Below are 17052 nucleotides of genomic sequence, written 5' to 3'. Positions count from 1 at the left end.
TTCTGCTATATGAAGTCTTTCGTCGAGGAAAAAATCATAAGCAACCTTTCGGGACGAGACTCCGCCGCCACGAGGCGGAACCTTGGCGGAACCAATCTAGGGCTCCGGCAGAGCTGTTCTGCCGGGGACACTTCCCTTCGGGAGGGAGAAATCATAGCCATCGTCATCAACAACGCTCCTCTCATCGGGAGAGGGCAATCTCCATCAACATCTTCACCAGCACCATCTCCTCTCAAAACCCTAGTTCATCTCTTGTATCCAATTCTTGTCTCCAAGTCCGGGATTGGTACTAGTAGGTTGCTAGTAGTGTTGATTACTCCTTGTAGTTGATGCTAGTTGGTTTATTTGGTGGAAGATCATATGTTCAGATCCTATATGCATATTAATACCCCTCTGATTATGAACATGAATATGCTTTGTGAGTAGTTACGTTTGTTCCTGAGGACATGGGAGAAGTCTTGCTATTAGTAGTCATGTGAATTTGGCATTCGTTCGATATTTTGATGAGATGTATGTTGTCTAGCCTCTAGTGGTGTTATGTGAACGTCGACTACATAACACTTCACCATTATTTGGGCCTAGAGGAAGGCATTGGGAAGTAATAAGTAGATGATGGGTTGCTAGAGTGACAGAAGCTTAAACCCTAGTTTATGCGTTGCCTCGTAAGGGGCTGATTTGGATCCATATGTTTCATGCTATGGTTAGGTTTACCTTAATACTTTTGTTGTAGTTGCGGATGCTTGCAATAGAGGTTAATCATAAGTGGGATGCTTGTTCAAGTAAGAACAGCACCCAAGCACCGGTCCACCCACATATCAAATTATCAAAGTACCGAACGCGAATCATATGAACATGATGAAAACTAGCTTGACGATAATTCCCATGTGTCCTCGGGAGCGTTTTTCTCTATATAAGAGTTTGTCCAGGCTTGTACTTTGCTACAAAAAGGATTGGGCCACCTTGCTGCACTTTATTTACTTTTGTTACTTGTTGCTCGTTACAAATTATCCTATCACAAAACTATCTGTTACCACTTATTTCAGTACTTGCAGAGAATACCTTGCTGAAAACCGCATATCATTTTCTTCTGCTCCTCGTTGGGTTCGGCACTCTTACTTATCGAAAGGACTACGATAGATCCCCTATACTTGTGGGTCATCAGATTTGTTGGATTGTCCCACCCAGAAGTAGTTCAAGCTATTGACCAGACACCATGCCAATTGAACAAAAGTATCAATTAGTTTCATTGTTGCTTTTTATGCCACTGAAAGTTTTCTCTGTTGGTTGTTTAATACCCAGAAGTAGTTCTCTCTTTGGTTGTTTGACACATGCCAGATACAGAAGAGTCACGAGGCTAGTTGGCCACCTAAGGTCAGGGAAGTCATGGGTTTGGTTGCCCCATTTTAAAGCGTATCGTTATTTCCCAGTAACCATGTCAATTCAAAAGAAGTATTATCCCCGCTCCTAAATTGAACCACTGAAACATCTTATATGTAGGAAGAGAGAGTGTAAAAGTTAATTTCATCGTCCTTTTTATGCAACTGAAAGCCTTTTCTGTTCGGATGTTTGTCTCCTCACATGGTACAATCTTTTGTTATCTTTGACATTCCAACATGAAATGTTTCTTTTAGGAAATATGTAGCTACTTTTGGTAGTGTCCACTCTTTTTTCTGTGCCGGTAAGCAACCAACTTCCACTTTTTATAGCGTCATCGATGATTATGCACCGTGTACTTTTGTGACAACTCCCTTGGACGTAGGGTGAACATCAAATCAGTCGACTTCAGGGTTGGCTTCTCACGCTGGATACAAAAGGGTCACAGACCACCTGAGGATAGAAAATTTTTAGGCTAGTCGGCTTATACACCCACCCGACATAGAGAAATGATAGGTTAGTCGGCTTGTAAACCCACCAGAGGATGGAGATAGAGAAACGTTGGGCTATTCTCGACTACCAATCATCCACCATGTCAATTAAACAAGTATTAATTAAAAAAAATTGCCGTTGAAAGCCTTCCCTGTAGTTTTTAAGTCTTTCTGAATCTTTTGTCATCTTTGGCATTTTGGGATGAAATATCTTTTTCACGAAATACAACCAACCCTCACTACTGACCACCTTTCTCTGCAATGAGTTGTGACTCCCTTGAACATAGGGCAAACGTGAATTAAATGAATGAACTGTTTGGCTTCAACGTTTGGTTCCCATGCTGGATATGAAAGGTTGGATTGTCCCACCCATACGTGGTTTGAACTATTGACGAGCCATGCCAATTTAGCAAAAGTATCAAATTAGTTTCGTTGTCGCTTTTTATGTCGTTGGAAGGTTTGCCAGTTTGGTCGTTTAATACCTACTAGAAGTAGTTCTCTCTTTGGTTGTTTGACATTAGAGTAAGCTAGACTCGCTATAAGCGGGACGTAGTAGCGCCCGCCAGTGCTAGTTTCCTCTTAATAGACTTCTGCTAAAGCATTGCTGGACCTGGCCCATGCGAGAGCGCGCTATAGGTGATGCTAGCTTTTGTCTCGCAGTAAGCGAGACCTAGCAACACTCGGCCCGTTGGGTGTTCACGAACAAAAACAAGTCTCAGCACAACTTTTTGTACTTTTTGGTGAAGAGCCCACTTGGTGGTGGGGAAAATTATACGAACCAGGAAATCGTTGTTCCTGTAAGCGCTCAAATCTGCAATGCGCTGGAATCTCCTAATCTTCGTTGATTGCGAAGAATAGTGAGCATTTGGTATTTAATGCACATCCTTATGTGTACCAGGCCGGCCCAGGTAGGAGGCTCACAACCATTTTTTTTTTCTGTTTTCTGTACCTACTTTCTGATTTTCTTTCGGTTCACATTTTCCACAGTTTTTTCTTTCATTTTCTGCATCCTTTTCATGGTTTTTAGTGGTCATGTCCATTTTTTCTGCAGTTCCCTATTTTCTTTCACCTCCTTTTGTCTATTTAAATTTATGAATATTGTTTAACGTCCATGAAATTTTTAGATTTTTGAATATTTCCAATTGAAGAATCTTTTAAATGTCGTCAATTAAAAATGTTGAACATTTTTTCATTATTGTTAATCTTCTGAAATCTGTGAATGCTTTTTAGTTTGAGAATATACGTAATCTTCAACACTTTTTTAAAAATTAGTGAACATTTTTTGAATCTAGGATGGATTCAATTAATATAATGATTTTTATTCCATAATATTTAAAATATTAGGAATAGTACTTATATTAAATATAATACTTTCATGAAAACAAACTTAGCTGAAAACCATAAGGGGTTTTCTAAGGATGCATGGTACCGACCCTTTTTTTCTTGCACTTACACTTACGCACGTAGCCCAATGATTTTTTTTACTGGTTTGCCGGAGAACGTACATCACCAACCCTCCCCCTCTTATGCACAAGGGAGCGCTATTAAGCGTGACCCATGCCTGTGATATAATAATTATTCATCGCTTAAAGCAACAAATAGGAGCTCCATGTACACATAGTTTTTGCAAATTTGTTTGCGGTTTTCCAGGTCTTGCTTTCCTGGCTACATCACTGCATTGCCGGCTTGTCGCTTCTCGATACTCGTTACCCCCTTCGCCATGGTGGCACGGGCTATGGGATACTCCATTCCTGCGAGTGACAGATGCTTCACCGTGACACCGACACTATACATCAATTTCAAGATACTCATACCGATATATTACTAAAAACAACCATTACATTTTCCCAGTCATGCATTATACTACCTCCCCAAAATAATTGAAGTTATGGGTTTGTTTCTAGACATACTTGTTTAAGTTTGACCAAATTTATAGAAAAATATATCTGACATCTAGAACATCAAACTAGGTAGTGAAATTCTTTATGAAGTATATTTTTGTATTGTGTGTATTTATTGTTGTGGGTCTTAGCACATATATTATATAGTTGGTCAAACTTAACCAAGTTTGACTTAAGATAAACCTAGAATTTCAATTTTTTTAAACATAGGGAGTAGATTATAGTACTGGGTGAATTAGTACAATTTTATTATATAGTACAATTTTGTTTTAATACAATTGTTTAATTTAATAATTAGATGCGGTAGGATTACAATTTAAAAATTTATTTTACTCTACGTTTATGGCTTTTTAAAGATGATAGGGCAAAAGTCACATCTAATGAAATTATTGAAACGTTCAACTATATTACTTATAGAGTTAAATGTAAGCTAACACAATTTTTATTATTATCAAACATATGTTGTCATACATATTAATTATATTGACTATGTTCTTGTGTTCGAACGGTTATTACTTTCTCACCTCTCTTATGTCCAAATCCTGTCTTCATCTGTGCATCTCCTTCCTTTGATCATATAAAAGGAAATGATGGGGGTGGTTGAGGCTCAAATCAAATGCACCTAAAGAACATATGCACCTGATATGCCCGGTCACTAGCTACATGTAAAAATGTGACCATCCACGTTGCTAAAACATATAACTATCAGGAAATTGAAAGAGGCATACATGTAAATTCGCAAAAATCTTAACGTCTGAACGAACAAGGATGTTGTGCTCTGCTCTGACTAAATCTCCTCAAATTATACACTTCATTGGATTGGCTAGGTTAAGTGGACAAATAATTTGGGTCAGTCGATTTGTTTCCAACCGTCTGATGCAAAACAGACGATCATATGGCTTTCTTCAACCTCGTGTTCATCTTCTTCCCCAACCACCCTATGGACCAATGGCCGAACAGTCAACCACTGCCGTCCACGGCCGACAGCGCTCCCATGCCAGCCTGGCCGCCCTGCCCTTCCCTCACCGCCATCCACCGCCGTGTTGGCGCCGCCACCTGACCCACCCAATCATCCCTCTAAACTGGCGAGCCCTCCACTCCATCCAAATCGTCAAATTTCTTACTTGCCTACGTTGCCGCTGTGGCTCGTTCTTGGCCGTCGACGGCGGCCTTGATGCTGCACGTCGTCGCCTACTTCCTTCTCCACCGAATCAACTAAAAAATTGAAAATTCAGGCGAGTGACGTCTAACTAAACCGACGCCTAATACTCGACGCGAAGTATGTGCTCTCGAGGTCAAATGCTCTATGATGAACAATAAACTAAAAAATTATGTTTTTCTATTGTCAAACTTTGACAAATACTTTGTGTTCTTGCAAAAATTATCATGAAATAACATTCATGAAAGTCGTAAAAATATTGATGCTCCCAAAAGATTCAACTTTTTTTTTTTGAATTTAAGCTGTTCATCCCAAGCTCATTTGAGCCGAGGAGCAGAAGATGACTTTCGCCTAATACTCTCCTACTCCTATAATACTGTTTACGTGGCCATTTGTTAGTCTTCTCTTGACTGCCATTTGGCCATTTGCTAGTCACTACCGATGAGGTGCCCCTTGACACGGCGCCGCTGTCAACTTCGAGAAGCTCTAAGCAGGACCGCCACGCGTCGCTCAGACCCCTCCCTTTCAGCTTTCATCTGCTTCGAACCACTCCGCCACTACGCAGTTCGCAGTTCCACTTTCCCACCGCCCTGACCGACAGCAGCAAGTGCAGATGGATCCCACCGTCCCCAACCCCGGCGACCACGCCGCCTCCACCCCCACCAACACCACCGTGACCCTCCCGCCGCTCACCCTCCGCGACGCGCCGCGGCTCCCCGCCTCGCCCTCCGGCGCCACCGCGGTCCCCAACCCGATCTCCAGCCACCCCTACTTCCACCCGCCCCCCACCTTCTACATCTCCCCGGGGGACGTCTCCCTCCGCCACGCCTTCTTCGACCTCTCCTCCGGGAGCCCGAACCCGCTGGTCGCGTACCGCCGCGCGGGCCCGCGCGAGAGCCTCGCCGTCAACCCGGCCCGCGCCCGCGCCGCCCTCGTCACCTGCGGGGGGCTCTGCCCGGGCCTCAACACCGTGCTGAGGGAGCTCGTCGTGGGGCTCCATGAGCTCTACGGCGTCCTCGACGTCTTCGGCGTCGCCGCGGGGTACCGCGGGTTCTACGGCGCTGACGACGACCACGTGCGGCTGGACCCGGCCTCCGTGGACGACTGGCACAAGAAGGGCGGCACCGCGCTCAAGACGACACGTGGTGGCTTTGATCTTAACAAGATCGTCGATGGCATCGTCGCGCGCGGGTATACGCAGGTAAAAGCAACTCTGACGCAGCTTTCAGATTTTCACTAGAGACAGTGATTACTCCCTCCTTCCATCTATATAGGGCCTAATGCGTTTTTGGAGGCTAACTTTGACCAAATATTAGAGTAATAATATATGACATGCAACTTACACAAAGCACACCGTTAAATTCGTGTGTGAAAGGAGCTTTCAATGATATAATTTTTCACATTGTGCATGTCATGTACTATTAATCTTGTCAATAGTCAAAGGCGGTCTTAAAAAACGCATTAGGCCCTATATAGATGGAAGGAGGGAGTACTTGCAAAACCATGAGGTGATGTACAGAATGCGTAAGCACTTAAGATTGGGATCAGCTTGGCCTTACTCTAATACACTAAAATTGTTCAAAGTTGCGATTTAAAGGATCATGGTGTATTACAGAAAAGTCTGAAAAATACTCGTGATTGTTCGTGTTAGGGCATTTCTAACCGATCCCCTAAAAATAAAGGAGGATCCAGCGGAGTAAACCTTTAGTGGAGTTTTGGCCGGACCTAGCCTCCCCTATATATAACAGAGTAAACTTACATTTGGCTCATACATTTCGTCGAACACTTGCTATGCGACCATGGTGACCACGCTGGCAACGCTGGAGAGCACACCAAACACGCCGGACGTCGCACCTCTGCTTGCATTGATCGAGGCTTACGCTGACAGCGGCGAGCAGCAGCAGCAGCATCATGCAGCGGGGAGGAGCAGCGGCGTGCAGCACGAACCAGCGGCGGCGAGCAGCAACAGCAGAAGCACACAGCGTGGAGGAGTAGCGGGCAGCAGCAGAAGCACGCAGCGGGGAGGAGCAGCAGCACGCACTGGCGGCGGCCAGCAGCAGCACTCACCGGTGGCGGCGAGCAGCAGCAACAGCAGCACGCAGCGGGGAGGAGCAGCGGCGAGCAGCAGCAGCAGCATGCACCGGCGGCGGCGAGCAGCAGCAGCAACACGCAGCAGCGGCGGGCAGCAGCAGCAGCACACAGTGGCCGTACCCGTAGTAGTACGGGCAGGGGTCACCGGCGAGGCCGGAGGTCGCCACCGTCGACAAGGGAGCTTTACGTGAGTCGCCGGCCAGCCACAAGGATGCCTTTGCGTGAAGAAAATTTATCCTCGGCCACCTCCAGACGGAGTATATTTAGGGCTTGGATAGGCGGCGGAGGATAAATTATCCTCCTCTATTCGGTTTTGGGGATCGGCTAGGTGTGGCTGCGGCATAGAGGAGGAAAACCGATTGTCCTATCTTATAGCCGGATAGAGGATCGGTTAGAGTTGGCCTTAGTTAGGATCAAGATTTTGGTGTAGTTACTAGTTAGGATCGACGAGGCGGAAGACCCAGCCGCCGCCCCCGCGTTGCCCGCATCTGGCGACTCGGGGGAAAACACCGGTCGCCTCCCCCCGTCCCCGCCACGTTGCCGCCGGAGAGCCGGCCAGCGAAGCCGCGCCGCGCTCCAGGATGGTGGCGGCTGGGCTGTTTTTTCCCCTCACACCGTCATACCTTCGTCCTGAGAGACGCCGGCGGCGGCTGCTCGAGCGCTTCAGTTTGGTGGCCAGTCTCGCACGGGTGCTCTCGTGGACGCGATGGGCACAGGCGGCTCTCCACCACGGGGGATCTGGCCGGCGTGCTTTGATCCGTGCGCAGGCATCGCGTTGTGATGATGCGGCGGCCGGGCTCGGCTCCGGCGTATCGCGCGGGCATCCGGCGTGCTCGCTGCTCTCTGCCAGATGCGGGCAAAGGTGGTGGCCGTGGGTCTCGGTTATCGTCCAGATCTGACATCGGCTACGGTGGCGCGGTTGGGGGCCTGACGGCGCCGGGTAGGCACCGTGGTGGTGCCGATGGTGGCCGGCCAGGCAGCGGCAGACTGGTTCGGGGCGGCGTGGGGGCCTGCTGCCGTGAATAAAGGTGGCGGTCCTTGTGCTCTGCTCGCATCACGGCAACATTCAGCATGATCGGCCCTCCTTGATCTGGTCATCGACGGGTTCCGGAACTGCTAACAGCGATCTTGCCTAGGAGATCTGGATCGGACAGTATCCGGTCGTGCGCGTCCAGATCAGCCTACGAGGTTCTGAGGGCGCAGGGCGAAGCTCTGGAGTTTGTTGATACCATGGACATGTCGGCCTCTCGATTTCCATGGAATAGACGGCGAGGGAGAAGGTCATGGTGACTGAGATCGGAGGATCAGTTAGTCGGACGGGGCCTTGGTGGCGATGGAGTCAGCCAGGTGTTTGATAACTCTCAGAAGCAGCACTGATAAGTGGGGGCGGCAGCATTGCAGGATTTCATTTTTGGTGGTGCTCTTTGGGTGCCGAGTCGTGACTTTAAGGGTGAAAGCCTAAGGTCTGACCTTCATTGGTTGTGCCTGGCAATTGTCTCGCTGAAGGAATTGTTTTGAGAGCTCGGACTTCCTTCAGGTTGAAAACCTAAGATCTTGGATCGGGCAACGACGGTGTTTGTGCACTGTTTCCTCCTTGAAGGCGTTGCTTTTGAAGACCTCTTATGTTTTCTGGGTGTTGTATTTGGTGTGGTACTGACGAGAGGAGTTGATCGCTATGACGGGACCTTTGTTTTTCCTTTCTTTTTTTGTTTTTCTTCTTTGGCTGTGTGCATCCTGTATGTCTTGTGACATCTTGTAGGTGCAGAGGCTGGGTGTAATTGGTATCTTCGCGATATTAATATATTCCCCTTTTCAAAAAAAGTTACTAGTATGTTACTACCTATTTTTGTTGTCAAAAAATATAAGTATACAATGTTAAATGTGCTGCTTCACATGTCAATTGTTCCTGTTCTTCAGGCCTTGATCTTACTATCCTACCTGAATATCCCTTTTATGACAATTCACAGGTCTATGCGATTGGCGGGGATGGAACCATGAGAGGAGCAGTGGCGATATTCGAAGAGTTTAAACGGCGTGGTTTGAGGATCTCCATTACAGGGATCCCCAAAACCGTGGACAACGACATCGGTATCATAGACAGGTCGTTTGGGTTTCAAACTGCAGTGGAGATTGCTCAGCAGGCGATCGACGCGGCACATGTGGAGGCTGTGAGCGCTGTGAATGGCATCGGTCTTGTCAAACTCATGGGCAGGAGTACGGGTCACATTGCTCTTCATGCCACCCTGAGCAGCCGAGATGTTGACTGCTGTTTGATTCCTGAGATTGATTTCCACGTTGAAGGGAAGGGAGGCCTGTTTGAGTTCCTGTATGAAAGGATAAAGAAGAAGGGACATGCTGTCGTCGTCGTTGCTGAAGGCGCTGGTCAGGAGGTGATTCCCCGGACTGATGACCAGAAGCGCGAGCAGGATGAGTCTGGCAACATGCTGTTCCTTGATGTTGGCCCCTGGCTGAAATCTGAGCTGGGTAGATGGTGGAAGAGAGAACACCCCACTGAGTTGTTCACTGTGAAGTATATCGATCCTACCTACATGATTCGAGCAGTCCCAGCAAATGCTACTGATAATCTATATTGTACCCTGTTGGCGCATTCAGCCATCCATGGGATCATGGCTGGGTTCACTGGCTTCGTACCTGGCCCGATAAATGGGAATTACAGCTACATACCACTGGAAGATATTGCCGTGGCCAAGAACCCAGTGGATGTGAATGATCACAAATGGGCATGGGTTAGATCAGTCACAGACCAGCCTGATTTCCTAAAGCCCTAAGATTAAGGCCCAAGTTCTGCGGTGCCAGGAAGTAGTAAGTTGATCTACCCCTCTCTGGATGACAGTCAAAATTATTTTCTTTTAATCTAGGTTTCCGTTCTTCAATAAAGCATCAGTGAGCGTGTTCTCTGGTTTGTGTGTTTGTGTGTATGTCTGCAAAGTTGTTGTAATTCTGTTGTAAGTATGAATTCTCCTGAATATTTTTAGTGGGCATGAAATGGTGTTTAGAGGCCCGAGGGCAAATGGCGATCTTGCTTCTGACCAAATCTTGTTTTCAAATATCAACTAGCAACTTAGTACTTTCGCTGACGGACATGGAGTTTCTTAGCCTGAGCTCATATGAGCTCAGTGAACAGTAAAATCAGAAAAAAAAGTGAAAAGAAGTTTAAAAAATTCTGAAATTTTTAGTGACAAACATTGACAAAAGTCTTCACTACTTGTGAAATTTCATGATGAAATGACATTTTTAGAAGCCGTGGCTAAAAAAATAAAATCGATGTTCCAAAAATGTCATTTTCAAAAGCATTTTGGAGTGATAATTTTGCCGTTATTTCTCATGGCTTCTACAAATGTCGTTTCACGATAATTTTGCAAGCGTCGAAAACTTTTGTCACTAAAAAGATTCAGAATTTTTCATTTTCTTAATATGTTTTTGATTTTACTGTTAATCCAAGCTCAGGACCAGAAGTCTAGAAGTGTACTTTCGCTAACTTCATGTCACTAAAGCATTGTCTATCTTTGATAGTAAGACACTTTGCGTTGCAAGTCATTAGAGACGAGCGTATTGTCGTAACTCTACATATTACGTTTACGCTATCAAACGTTACACAAGGCCTATTAGCTCAGCTGGTTAGAGCGTCGTGCTAATAACGCGAAGGTCACAGGTTCGAGACCTGTATGGGCCACATTTTTTTTTGCATATCATTCTCATTCTCCATTCCATTTTAGCATGGGAATTTTCAAGTTTTCAACTGAATCATGAAGGACTTATTTTTATTCGTTCTGTCCAAAAGTCCCTCATAGAATCTCCCCATACTGAATTTACATGAATTCTGAAGGATTCATGTTTGTATCACCGAAGGTTAATGCCAGTTTAAACAATAACTTCACTCTCTATTCACTGGCGTGCTTATGTCAATGTTCCCTTATACATGACCCCCAAACTTGAAGAAGAAAATCAGGTAGGCAGCACACATGATGACTCTCATGCAGCATCTGCATCTTGAGAGCCGCCCCTCCTCCTCACCCCCCCTCTTCCCTTCCTCGCCGCCGCTTGAGGCAGCCGCCGGGCAAGCCCGGGGCGCCAAGGATGGCGGCGGCGGGGCCTCGGTTGCCCTGCCTTTGCGTGGGGAACCCTGGATCTGGAGCGGCGGCTCCATTGGCAAGGCACGGCCGGCGGGCGGTGGATCTGGCGTCCCGGCCGCGCGGGCGGCGGGATCCGGTGGTCGTTGGCTGCCGGCGGCGGCTTCTGCGGCGGTCGGTGCGCGCGATCTGGCGCCTCCCCTCCTCCCCTGTTCGGCGTGTGGGCCAGCCTGGTCGGGCCGCGCTTCCTCTTGATCGCCGGTTCTGTACAGGAGGCGCTGCTAGTGGTGGAGATCTAGTTCGGGCGAATGGCCGGCCATGACCGGCCGCGCCGACGGCGACGCCTGAGGGCGCCGTTCCCCTCCTTGGAGGCGTCGGTATGGACTGATCTCCTCACTTCCCCTTCCCCTAGGTCTCCCGGGCGAAAGCCCTAACTTTGTTGGGCAGTGGCGGCGCTCAGGGCGCCGTTCCCTTCTTGAAGGCGCCGCTTTGGGAACCTTGGGGTTGGGTGGCGCTTGTGGGTGGTGGGCGACGGCGGTGGTGCGGCCCTATCCTAGAGGTGGAGGGCGTCGTGGTGGCGTCAACGGCGGAGGACCTGCCAAGGCTCGCATAGGTGGAGGTCGTCGTTTGGCGTCGTGGTGACGTCGATGGCGGAGGACCTGCCAAGATTGTCACCTCAATCTGCTCTGAAGATGGACCAGTGGAAGATGACGGCAACGACACATGTGAGTGCGTCGGACCGGTTTGAGCCCCGGACCCGGCAGATGGCTCGGTCCGGGCCTCCGGCTTTAGATGTTAGGCTTAGGTGAGAGGTCTGGGTATGTGGCCTAACTTGCACCCCTTCATCATTTGTATAGGAGTAGCGGCAGATGTTGCCAAGATGGCGGATTCAGGCATATTGTTGTTCTACTTTGTAAGGTCCTTGAGAATAATCAATAAAATGGCCGCATGCATCTCCCAGATGCAGAGGCCGGGGGTCATCCTCCTTTCTAAAAAAAAAACATGGTCTATTTTTCTGCATATCATTCTCTGATCATTGATCTCCTCTCATTCTCCATTTGAGCATGGGAATTTCAACTGAATTCTGAAGGACTTATTCGTTCTCTCCAAAAGTCCAAACGTCCCTCTGAATCTCCCCATACTTAGTTTACATGAATTCTAAAGGATTCATGTTTGTATCACTGAAGGTTAATGCCAGTTTTAGACAGTAACTTCACTCTCTGTTCACTGGCGTGCTTATGTCAATGTTCCCTTATACATGGTCTATCTATTTGGTAAGAATAGGAACGTTGTTTCGAAGTTTCAGTGAGGTCCGGTTCATACATATCTCCCCATACTGAATTTCAGAAGTAAATGTAAACACCAGGAGCCCATTTTTTTCTATAGGATAATAGTCCAGACAGTGGAGGATGTAACAGGGTGACCCAACCACCTCGAGTAATCACAATGGACAAAATATATGTACACCATGTACAGAGGAGATCACAACCTCCTCAGCTACCCCATTCCAGCAACTAGCTAAGCTAAGCTAGTCATCGGTGCTTCTTCATTGCTTGCAATCTCTTTTTTCACTCACCACCATGTCTGCAGCTGCAAGAACCCAGTCAAGATTCAGAGCAAATCGGCTCGATTTCGATCGGCAGGCCTCTCGGGAACTCCACGTACGGGTATGCCATTGGAATGTCATCGCCATCGATTTTCCATCTGCAGGCACCAAATTATACTATGATCAGTAACTATAGAGATTCAGTAAGCACTTATCTCCTTACTCTGAAAAAAAGTAGAGGGAGATGCATTTTCTTCTGTCACAATCTGATAACTGCAGATATCTATGGACCAGATTTAGTACCACTCAACTTGCATGCCATACTTATTGGATACTCCATGCTGCCATGTTTGCACAGCATCTTAATTAGTAGTATGAGACTGATAACTGCATCAGCCTGTGGTCATGCTATTCATATTTCCTCTGGTTAGTTTCATTCTTAAGTTGATTTATCCTTGCAAAATATTTAGGTTCTTCGTTTCTCTGATTTGTGGCTCTTGCTGCGTCAGTAGTTACCTGTGTATCTCTTAATAGGCTAGGACAAATCTTTTACCTGAAATTGAGCACAAGGTGATGGAGGAAGAAAGCAGCCTCTACTTTGGCAAGCTCTGATCCAGGGCAGAGCCTGGTGCCACCGCCGAACGGCGTAAACTTCTTGCTTGTACCTTGGCTTGGGCCCTGTTGCATCAATCAATTGTACAAGTCATGCATATGAGCTAGCTTCATCAAGGGAGTTAATAAAATGAAGAAGCAAAGCCAAGGATGCTGGCTTTGAGGGAGGAATCATGGTTAGGACCATGTACAGAAGGCACTAGGCCCTCAGCCAAAGCCTGCTTGGCATCTGAAGATACCAGGATAGTTGCAAGTAATTATTATGGCATGGGTTAGTTGGACGCTCACTAATTAAAGGCATCAATTAGTTAACAGAGCAACCTTAAAGAAGATTCTCTCAAAGCTACAGATAAGCTCTTCTGATTTGTTCTCACCTTTTCATTGTATAAAATAGTTTAACAAAAAAGCATATTATGTCAAAGTTAGGCTTCCCTAAACAAGCATATTATGTTAAAGCTAATCTGCATAAACTAAGTTGTATTCATTACTTGACTACAAATATAGATGCCCGTGCACATGGTATGGAAATCAGACATACCTCCCATCTGCAAGGCTGAAACTGTTGGGCATTTCCATGAAGCGAGGGGTTCAAATGAACAGCACTGAAAACAGGTAGGACCTTCCAGCCAGATGGAATCAGATACTCTGCAACAGAGCAAAAGAAGAGGTCCACTTGCTTTTGAGCATCTTCTATCAAAAGCTAGGTGTTTAGGAATAACAATGCTCACAAATCAGCAATAAAGGCCCAACCGCCCCCTTTGCCTGATCCATTATCATGTGATGAGCACAATGGGATCTGCTAGGAAAGCCTCAAATACTAGCAGGGTTAATTACCTTTGTATCTGACATCTTTGAGGGCCTTCCTGTGGACAAACTTGACAATGTTTCCACATCTCAGCGCCTCATTGATAACCTGAAAGGACATCCACGCATGTATGTATGTATCATTGAACCATTCCAATTATTACAGAACATATTAAGAGACCCTTCCCCATCTGCACTGTTCTTGCAAAGTGTTGTTTGCTCTAGTCAAAATTCCAGATATAGGCAGGCATATGGACAGAAAAAAAACTCCCATCAGTTTTGGAGGGTCACATATTTGTGCGAATGGCTGATAATAGAAAGAAAAAGGATCCCTGCTTACCAACCGGCTACATGTCCTAAAGCGTGTACTGAATGATCATCATCTTACTTACATGTTGGGTATATTCCATCTTCTTGTAGTCCTCGGAGCTCAAGCACTCCTCCTTTGCTTTGGTAGATCTTATGCCTTGATGCTCCCTCTGCATGCACAGCATGTTCATATATAATAAGTGACATGCACACAACCACCAATCACCTGTGGCTTAAGCTTGATCAGGTATGGTATGTACCTTCACCAGGTCCAGATCTTGAGCTGACTGCCCAAGGAAGTAGACGACCATGGAGATCATGAGTGAGGTGGTCTCATATCCTCCTAGCAGGGAGTCCAGCACAAAACTAACTTTCTCCTCGTCAGAGAGTTCATCGGTTGACAGGAGCACGTTGAGGAAATCATCCCTCTTGCAGCAGTCAGCCTTCCTCCTCTCCTCGATAATGCCCTTCACAGTGCTTGATATCCTCTCTCTGGCCTGAGAGGAGTGATCAACATACCCAAGAACCTCACTGTTAGAACAATCTATATACACATACGTATCTTCAATGTAAGCTTGGTACAAATGGGTATACCAGAGTTTCATGAGCTTGATGCATGGTGAAGTACATAAAAAATACCAGAGTTGTTTACTGAATTACCTGGACAGCTTTGGCGTATGGGGTCCCTGGGATGCGGAGAGGGAAAGAGATGAGGCCCTTCATGAAGGTGAGGAAGTCCTCCAGTATCATGGCAGTGACAGGCTCCTCCGGTGACAGCCCCAGCACCTGCTTCACTATCACACTGAATGCAAACTGTGCCAAAGGAAAAAAAAAGAGTCAGAAAAAGAGAGTCAAAATACGGAGAAGAATGACCCTGGTAAGTCAAAGCCAGCGTTTGAAAAAAAATCTGATGATGCATCAGCAAGTAACAGCATGATGATGTAGCCATAGGCAACATGTGCAGAGTTTTTCCTCCAAGTTTCACGGGATCATGTCCCCACTGATGCATGTCTAGCTAGCTTTGGTTGTAGTTAGTGCATGCACGGGGCGACCAACCTTTCTTGCCTCCTCGCAGAAGGTGATGTTGCCGCCCTTGCCATGCCATGATCCGACTATGTGCAGCGCAATCCTCTCAATGTCGCCAAGGTAGCTTGGCTTGAGCTTCGTGGAGGTGACCAGGGCCAGAGCAAGGTTCCTGAGCCGCTTGTGGTCCTCCCCCAGGACCACCAGCATGGAGGACTTGCCCAGTATGCCATGAATTGGCCTGGGGTAGCTGCACTGGAACAGCCTCTCCTCATTCTGCAGGATGAAGTGGTTCAGCTCCTGGTCACAGGACACTACGGTGGGGGTGCAGAACAGATGGGACTTGAACACCCTCCCGTACCTGCATCATCACATCAACAACAATGTTAATCTTTTCATATGTTGTTAAGTTGCCATCATTTGCTAGAGGGCCTTATGAGATCTTTCCATCTTTTCTCCCCCACGAAACAACAGGTTAAACTTTTCAGAAATAGGTTCTGTGAACAAAACCTGTAGAAATTCAAATATATCACAGCCTCGGAGCCAAGACACAAAGATAAAGGTGCTGAGTCAGGACAACATGCACGACATGCATCATCTTTTGCTGCCACATGAGTAAATGATAAACAATACTACGTGCTTGATTGCATCGTTGAGAAATCTTGAGGTGTGGCTGTGGTGAATGATAGCAAAAAAGATGAAGAAAAGAAAAATACCTGGAGCAGTGATCCTCCAGGAAGCTACCCAGCGTGTTGGAGGCGTGAGGGGTGAGGAACCTGAGGGTCTCGCCAACAAGGGGCCATCCAAAGCTGCCCCTCGGAGCCTTGGGGTTGAGGAGCAAAGGCAGGAAGTGGCTCAGCACCAGAGTCAGGAGCAAGGCGAGCAGGATCGCCGGAGCAGCCAGCACAAGATCGCCCACCCCCACCATCATGCTCATACTAGCACACACCACCACCACCGCCCCACCCTAGAAGTTACATCTCACAAGCTGCATGGAGCCTGCCATGCCTTGCCTCTCTGTCTCTCTGTCTAGCTATCATTCACTTGCTCGCCCTCTGCTTCTCTCTCTCTGGAATGGAAGGTGAGGGGGAGGCTATATAGTAGTGGGAGCAAGGGCAGGAAGGATCTCTGCAAAGCGGGAGGGAAAGGAAAAATAAGGTTGCCTTTTGTTTTCTTGCTTTGGCCTTTTTTTAATTAGTACTCAAAAAACACCACCGGTATATATTTTACTACTTGCTTGATCTCTGTTTTTACTGCAGACCCGGCTGCATGTACTTATATGTATACTCATGCTATTTGAACTGTATGAATAACTTTTATCAGCAAGGGGCTGGGTCTAGCTAGGAGTATGGTCCCTTTGCAGTACTGCTAGCATCTAGGCTGCTGCTGCTGCTCAAGGTGCAGTCAAACACGCAGGTAGAGAGAGAAATTGTATCGGGTTACATGCACGCATAGGACTTTGGTGCGGAGCTGTGAAGGTCTGCACCTTGTGTTTGTGCTAATCTGAAAACTAAATCGAGTGCCAGTTTTGGTCACAACAGGTCGTATAGTACTTTGCTTGATTAGTTTGATTGTGTGAAATTCTATCTTTCTGGCGATGGTAACTCGTTTTAGCAGTGTTCTTATTATCATGTCCTTGCCCTGTTTTCCC

At 46.8% G+C, this 17052-nt stretch overlaps 2 protein-coding genes and 1 non-coding gene across 3 annotated transcripts; 2 read left to right on the top strand and 1 right to left on the bottom strand.

Moving 5' to 3' along the window:
* The first annotated feature begins 5333 nt into the window (after nucleotides 1–5333).
* LOC109734229 (ATP-dependent 6-phosphofructokinase 2) lies at nucleotides 5334–10071 on the top strand. Its single transcript, XM_020293443.4, has 2 exons — nucleotides 5334–6126; nucleotides 8984–10071. Exons 1-2 carry the CDS (start codon nucleotides 5539–5541, stop codon nucleotides 9803–9805), a joined length of 1410 nt encoding a protein of 469 aa, XP_020149032.1. The 5' UTR covers nucleotides 5334–5538; the 3' UTR covers nucleotides 9806–10071.
* A 565-nt stretch (nucleotides 10072–10636) lies between these two features.
* TRNAI-AAU (transfer RNA isoleucine (anticodon AAU)) lies at nucleotides 10637–10710 on the top strand. Its single transcript has one exon. It is a non-coding gene; the product is annotated as a tRNA-Ile (tRNA).
* A 1747-nt stretch (nucleotides 10711–12457) lies between these two features.
* LOC109734230 (cytochrome P450 724B1) lies at nucleotides 12458–16469 on the bottom strand. Its single transcript, XM_020293444.4, has 9 exons — nucleotides 16118–16469; nucleotides 15435–15762; nucleotides 15039–15191; nucleotides 14639–14875; nucleotides 14462–14548; nucleotides 14100–14178; nucleotides 13804–13910; nucleotides 13207–13331; nucleotides 12458–12811 (listed from the first exon to the last, which is right to left on the bottom strand). The coding sequence occupies exons 1-9, from the start codon at nucleotides 16336–16338 to the stop codon at nucleotides 12712–12714; spliced, it is 1437 nt and encodes a 478-aa protein (XP_020149033.1). The 5' UTR covers nucleotides 16339–16469; the 3' UTR covers nucleotides 12458–12711.
* Nucleotides 16470–17052: the final 583 nt, after the last annotated feature.

Source organism: Aegilops tauschii, chromosome 2 (genome assembly GCF_002575655.3).
Source record: "Aegilops tauschii subsp. strangulata cultivar AL8/78 chromosome 2, Aet v6.0, whole genome shotgun sequence".
Classification (NCBI taxonomy): Eukaryota; Viridiplantae; Streptophyta; class Magnoliopsida; order Poales; family Poaceae; genus Aegilops; species Aegilops tauschii.
The sequence above is the reverse complement of the archived record's forward strand: the minus strand, read 5'-3'. Positions and strand labels throughout refer to the sequence as shown.

What these genes read in the sequence shown, in the direction of transcription:
- LOC109734229 (XM_020293443.4), top strand. Translation starts at nt 5,539, where the DNA reads ATGGATCCCACCGTCCCCAACCCCGGCGACCACGCCGCCTCCACCCCC. An exon ending in TCGCGCGCGGGTATACGCAG is followed by an intron (nt 6,127 to 8,983) that starts GTAAAAGCAACT and finishes GACAATTCACAG; the next exon opens with GTCTATGCGATTGGCGGGGA.
- LOC109734230 (XM_020293444.4), bottom strand. Translation starts at nt 16,338, where the DNA reads ATGAGCATGATGGTGGGGGTGGGCGATCTTGTGCTGGCTGCTCCGGCG. An exon ending in AGATGGAATATACCCAACAT is followed by an intron (nt 14,179 to 14,461) that starts GTAAGTAAGATG and finishes ATGTCCTTTCAG; the next exon opens with GTTATCAATGAGGCGCTGAG. An exon ending in TTCAGCCTTGCAGATGGGAG is followed by an intron (nt 13,332 to 13,803) that starts GTATGTCTGATT and finishes TTGATGCAACAG; the next exon opens with GGCCCAAGCCAAGGTACAAG.